General features: G+C 35.6%; 1 protein-coding gene across 1 annotated transcript; it reads right to left on the bottom strand.

The window, feature by feature from the left end:
• Nucleotides 1–1,047: 1,047 nt before the first annotated feature.
• On the bottom strand, nucleotides 1,048–6,654 carry LOC148090529 (synaptonemal complex protein 3-like). Its single transcript, XM_087813477.1, has 5 exons — nucleotides 6,542–6,654; nucleotides 5,584–5,683; nucleotides 3,586–3,684; nucleotides 1,216–1,320; nucleotides 1,048–1,101 (listed from the first exon to the last, which is right to left on the bottom strand). The coding sequence occupies exons 1-5, from the start codon at nucleotides 6,652–6,654 to the stop codon at nucleotides 1,048–1,050; spliced, it is 471 nt and encodes a 156-aa protein (XP_087669603.1).
• Between the last annotated feature and the right edge of the window lie 263 nt (nucleotides 6,655–6,917).

Genomic DNA, 6,917 nt, shown 5'->3' with positions numbered 1-6,917 from the left:
AATTTCATATTCATTAAATCACGTTTCCAAATGAAGATTTTGAATGTTGTCTTACATAAAAAATGCCCACTACAAAAAAGTATAAGAATTGATCGAGCTTTTAGATGAATACACAATGAAGTATCTCACTGAAACGCAAACTTGAAAAACAAAATTTTGCAGTTAATTTATCTATAAAGATGGGTGTGCAATATTTAAACTATAAGAAATTAAATGTAAGTATATGTTGATGAAACTTTTTTTTCATATTTCATTTTTTGTTTGTTTATTTTTGTTTAAAATATTACAGATGTCCCTTTTTCTCCCCAATGACCCATTCCACCCCATCCCACATGAAACATTTTTAGTACAATGCCAAGGAGAGGTGTCATTTAATAGAAAAACAATAGCATTTAAATGACATTTTGATGTCTTTGTGGAAATGCCATATTCACAGACCCATGTCTCAGCATTGATATTCATTTCTTTTTCAGTTGCATTAATGATGTTGACCAGTTTAATTCATTCAAGAATGCAGAGTCAAGTTGTTTTTAATAACTTTTATAAGGCACTAGAATAGATTTCCTTTTGAAGTGGTATTTTAATTGGAATTGGCTCTGTAACCTAATGAGAAAACACAAAGGGATACACATATAAAGCAGATTTTGTATTCTTTATTTTATTTTTTTCTCTTAAGGAAGAACAATGCAACATTCCATACTTGTGCTTTCTACCTTTGGGGATTGATACAGAACTGCTGGGGCCAAAACTTAAAATTAAGTCGACTTGACGTATTGCTGAAGGTTAATTGACAGTGTTAGGGAGAAAAAGTCTCCATTGCTACCAAAGGGTTGAAAGCTTAATACATCTAACTGTGGCATTGCTGCTACCCACATAACTGTTTTGGATTCATTTGATGGTTAACAGACAAGGATTCTTGCACTTAACAGACAAGCTGATGATAAACAAGATGTACTGATTTCAACTAGAAATTTTCAGACCACTGTAATGTAGCCAATGTTATACTTGTATCGTGTAACTTAAGTTCAAGTTCTTTCTTCAGAGTCCTCAAAATAGCAGGCAGTGAAGAGACTTTCGAATATTTGCCAGCTCTTGCAGTTGCTGTTTCAGGAAAGGAAATATTATTTGGGCAATTGTTATATACATTTTGACAAGCAAAATACCCTAATGCTGACAGCCCTCCTTATTTCTTAATATTAAGTGTACACTACTTACAGCATCCTCCATGATCTTGTTTTGCAATTTGGCCATTTCTTGTCTAAATTCTTTTGCTTCATTGGTAACAAGATGTTCATGATCCTCCTCTAAGCACACCATATTCTAAAACAAAAAGCATAGCTCAGTTATAAACCACCACTTTTCATCTCACGTTCCAAACATGTACAATCAAATTTCAAAAGTAGCAACTGTTAATATTCACAGGGTGCTCATTATTTATTCCAAATAAAAATATTATAACGAATGTACGCAGGTCAAAATATCCACTTAAGAAAATTTATACATGTCATAGTTGAGTCAAATATTATTATTATTGTAGAAGTGCAACAGTAATACACTTTACTGGAAACAATGGGTTAATGAACAGTTAAAGTCAAGATGGAGCAAAAAAAAAAAAAAAAAAAGAAAGGAAAGAAAAGAAAAAAACTGATAATCCCATATCATGAAATACCATAGTTTAAACTGATAATCCCATATCATGAAATACCATAGTTTAAAAACTCTCTAATAAGCTTTCTAGACACCAACTAACAATATTCTTAAGTGACTGAAACTCAATGTAACATGATTCCACTGGAGGGAATAAAATGATCTGTAATAAATAGGACCTCTGAAAGTTATGAAAATCAAACTTAGGTTCTAAATTTTTCCTCTTCGTTCAACAAGCAGTCATCTAGTGCATTCTATATCAAAAGTACTCTGATAAGTGCTGTGGAGGAAATTAGAAATGAATACACGATCTCTTCCCTATTCCGGTGAGCATAAAAAACATGTAAATAAAAATAACACCAAAAATTAAAATTGTTTTTACGTAACAATCAAAGAAACACATCTTGCCATGACTATGTAGTGAGAAATAAGGTTGATTATTATTTAGTTGGCAAAAGAATAAGATTTCAATAGGCAAAGGAAAGATGGAATTAAAAGTATTCCAGGGGAGGAGCATAAGCAAAGGAAGTAATGGTGAATTTGTTCGGAGAAAGTGACTAATCTGGAGGGTGGGAGGAAAGAAAGAATGTAAGCATGAAACTACAGAGGGAGTCTTGTTATGGGGCAGACGTTGAATACTTGAGAATGTAAAATGGGAAGCTAATGGCAGGCTTTCAGGAGGGAAGGTATACGTTTTGGAAGATGATATTGCAGAACTGTGAAGGATGGATTGGAGAAGAGAGAAATCAGGTAAGCATTCAGTAGTACAAGCTAGGAACGATGAGGTCCTGCACTAGGGCAGCCACAGTGGGAATTTGAAGAAAGAAATTATAGTACAATAGCAGAGGTAAAAATTGCAGGGCCTAGTAATAACCGGATGGGAAGGGTAAGGGACTCTGGAGGAGCCCAAGATGATACTAAAGTTCCTACCCCAAGTGCTGACATTTAGTAATAAACTTTAGAAGAAACCTTCCTTAGCACTTTATCAAATCTTCACACCAATTAATAACTGGTTCCCAGGCAGCATTAGAGAAAAAGTGTTGTCTACTTGGAAACACTCGTAAAACAGCTATTTCATATGTATGATTCTAAAGTTTTTAAAGAATATTTATTTTAAAACTCTTTTACTACTTTACTTAACCCATCTCAATTAGTTTAGGAGAGTGACATAGTAGTAACACGCATTTGAACAAGATTAATAAAAAGAACATCCCATCCAAAAAAGAAGGGGTATATCCAGGATTCTATCACCTCCTAAATAAGTATGTATCTGTATGGAGCTGAGGATAATGTCACGAGGAAAATCTGCTAATGTGAGAATGGGACAGTATATGATCCTCAATGCATAAACTTTTTGCCCTCCTGTGGCTTTTCCATACTGTCATGCATCCGGGCCTTCTCCTATGACTCTAAGTTCATATGGAAAGCCATTTTTAGTCACTGTAGTAGTTCTAACAGCAAATGAGCCACAAGACACTCACATAATGTATTTGAAAATAAAAGAGATATTCAATAATTACAATTGCTACTTCCTATTTTGCATAAACCCGTGAAACAACAGAAGTAAAAGACACTGGAACCTCGTCATAGACTTTTTATGATCCATAACATAGTCATTGCTCATGTCTTGAAACTGATTGTTGAATATAAAATTATTATTAAAGCATCAATTTTAATCACAATGTGCTTATTTCTAGGTGATAGTCCCATTTTGTCACTTCTTGTTTTAATATCACAACACTCTTAATAAATCCTAAAAATAAAAATAAATTTAGCACTTGTGTTAAAGCAAGAACAATAAGTCCCAGTGGAAAATAGCTAGGAATTTAAAATGGATAACCAAAATATTGTTCCCATAATTATGAAACAATTTAATTTCTACTTCAAAATAGACATCATGTTTTATAAGAACGTATTGTGTTACCAAATACAACAGACCTTTAAGAACTGGTCATATAAAGTTTTAATTTTTTTCAGTCTCTGGCTCTGAACAGTTCTAGCTTGTTGAAAAAGCTTTCGTTGCTCGTGAAACAAAATCTACAAGTATAAAAGAAAAAAGCTGAGATAAAACATGGTTAATTTAATATTTAGCAAAACGTGATTCTGCATTAAGTTAAAAGGATTATTTTTAAGTCAGTATTTTTAACAGTTTCTGTGTTCCCTTGTATAACACAGTTCAGACATTTGTACTCACCATTAAGATACAAAAAACACAATAATAGTATACATGAGTCTTTGAGAAGAAAATTCCCATTCTTATCTTACCCATATTCAAAACATATGTAATTAAGTAGGAAAAATTCTTTCCTGACAATATTCAAAACATGTAATAGTTACTGGTCGTTCAACATCCACACAGATGAATTTTCCAGTAATGCACGCCTTTGTGTTCTTTGACCTAATCTCCAGAAACAATTTTGTCTTCTCCCCTAGTTTAGCCATTTACTGACAGGTTTGTACCCTACATTCTGTCATCTCCAACAATTGTAACATCTATATAATATGAAGGAGAGGAGCCTTATATAGGAACTATGTGTCAGGTTTGGTCCGGGAAATGTTTAAATGAACTTATTTTATATAGAACATCATTTATTCTCAAAACAAACCTATGATGAAGGTACTCTTATTATGTCCCCTTCATAGATGAGGACACTGAGGCACAGAGATACATAATCTGTCCATGGCTCCACAGCTACTACTTAGCTAATCAGAACTGGATCTCAAACATTATGGTTCCACAGCATAGGGTCTTGACCACTCTATACTACATGCTGTTTCTCCATGTTCCCCAACATCCATCCTCTACCTCCCTATGTCTGTAGCTCACTCCCTTTCACACAACGGTTAAGTACTCTATCAAGACTTATCACACACTGAATAGAACATGTTCCACTGTCCCCTATCCCATCCCATGTCTTCACTTTCCTCCCTCTCGGCTAAATTCCATGGCCGATCATAATACCCACGCCCTTGCATATATACCTTGCCCCCTTTCTCACTCTGTCCATGTGTGTGTATAAACCCCACCCTGAAAAATCCAACCCTCCAGCTGCTCTGCCACAGCGTTGCATACTAGTCTCACGACGGATTCATAATCACTATGACACTAACCTATTCGGGGCCATAATGATGCTTGGCCATGATATTTCCCAAGTCCATTCACTGGCCCCCTCTCAGGAAACATTTCCACTCATTGTCCTCTGCCCTGAGAAAGCAACACCTCCTCCACTATCCTCCCTTCTCAATGCGATCAGGTCAGTCCACTAAGAAAGAGTGAACCATGCCTTGACCACAGTGACTGGTTCAGGAATGAGCAAAGGATCCAAGCTGAATGAGTGATACTCCTCGAGAGGGTTTTTCTGCCAAAGATGACTGCCAAAGATTGTCTTTACTGAGAAAGATGGCCTCAGTCCACTGGGGCTACTAACCTGGTGGGGAATCTAGGATTGGAAGCCTAAATTCTGACCCCATGGAGAGTGTCTAAAAGGAGATGGAGACAGAGCCCAGATGACACTGCTGGAGCAACCTGTTCCCAGCCACATGCAGCTATACCTGCAGCTAACCGCACCACACACACACACACACACACACACACACACACACACACACACACACACACACACACACACACACACCCCGCCCCACCTTGACTTCTTTAGATAAACCGAGACATCTCTCTTTTGCACTTTGGCAAATTTCTGTTACTTGCAACTGCAAGAATCTCAAGAAAGACAGGAAATAAAGACCAAGGACTTTTCTGAGTTTGGTGGATGCCTGTACTTCTCTGATTTTCTGTGATCAGGGCCCAACCCCATAGCTAGCAATGGGAACGGGACCCTGGCTCAGGTTTACGGGTCCAAGACATGGCCAGGCTCTCTATTCCTGCTTGAGACTTGCTTACAATAAACCAATTATGAAGCTAAGCCTGATACCAACAGCCAGTTTATCTTCTTCTTCCTTGGTTTTCTGCACATCTCTATCCCACTCTTGAAACAAAGTCAGAAACTGCTGAGAATATTCGCGATAAAACTTCTGCCTGTAGAACATAATAACGAGCACGGTCATATCGCTAAGACAAAAGTAAACACATTCAAAACAAAATTGATTTGACAACAATTATACCATAAAGGGAGAAGGGAATAAGAGGAGCTGAAATCTTCTGATGGGAAACAGGAAAATGGAATGCGTGATTTACCGTCATTCCACGATTATTTGTCCCTAACTGGCTAAGAGGGAAGCTATCTCACATGCCTTAGCTCTTGAAAACTAAGGAAGATTTATTTGTATTATAAATTTTTCAGAAAACTGCACTGTATCTACAAAAGGTTTTGACAATTTTTTCTTACAAAATAACATATAACTTGTGCTATGATAAATAGAATCATTGTTCCATTTATCATGTAACATTTCCAAACTGGAACATTTCACTTTTTACTCTCTTTGGCACAACACAGATTTTGTACACATGAAGAATAAACCCACTTCAGGTAAATTTACAAGTTATCTACAATATAAGATTAACTTTTTCTACTTAAGTGAATATAGCTAAATAGCACGATACATTTATCTTTTATTTAGTTAGCACATTCCCAGAATATATATATATATACACATATTTTTCCTTTAATAGCAAAAAAACACGATTGTCATTTGAAAGGGGGAAAAGGTCATCTTTAGTCACCTCTAGGTAATAATACATCTCCATTCAATTTAGGCGTGTGCATTCATAGGAATAATGGAATTGTTTTGCTTTCAGAAAAAAATAGAGCCAAATACACGTTTCAATAGAGACTTCAATAAATAGAAAATGATAGTGTTATTCTTAAGTAATTTGTACCCACGAATACGAATAAATGATACAAAGGTTCTGCCTCTGAAAAACCAACAACCTTACCTTTGCTCTTGCCGTTTTTTCCCAGCATACCCAATTTTCTGGTTAATGGTTTTCAGGGCAGCGTTGGTATCCATTACAAATCTTTTTCTCTTGGCAAGAAGAGCCTTGTTCATGTCACCTACATTAGACATATATATTTATTAACATGTAATGTTGAAATTATTTTTTCCTGCTTGTTCAAGACAGTATGAGCAGCATTCGTTCAGCAGTTCTGTTAGTATTTAAAAAAAAAAAAAAAAAAAATAGGCACCAGTTGAAAAAAAATAAATTATTTGGTTCCTTTTTCATGCTGTGCAAACTTTCAGTTACTCGTATCCCCATTCTAAATTTGATAACTGCACTCTTTTTTTTTTTTTTTTTTTTTTTTTTAGGGTAC

This window comes from Miniopterus natalensis, chromosome X (genome assembly GCF_054644295.1).
Source record: "Miniopterus natalensis isolate mMinNat1 chromosome X, mMinNat1.hap1, whole genome shotgun sequence".
In the NCBI taxonomy this organism is placed as follows: domain Eukaryota; kingdom Metazoa; phylum Chordata; class Mammalia; order Chiroptera; family Miniopteridae; genus Miniopterus; species Miniopterus natalensis.
Note: the sequence above shows the minus strand (reverse complement) of the source record. Positions and strands in the feature narration are given on the sequence as shown.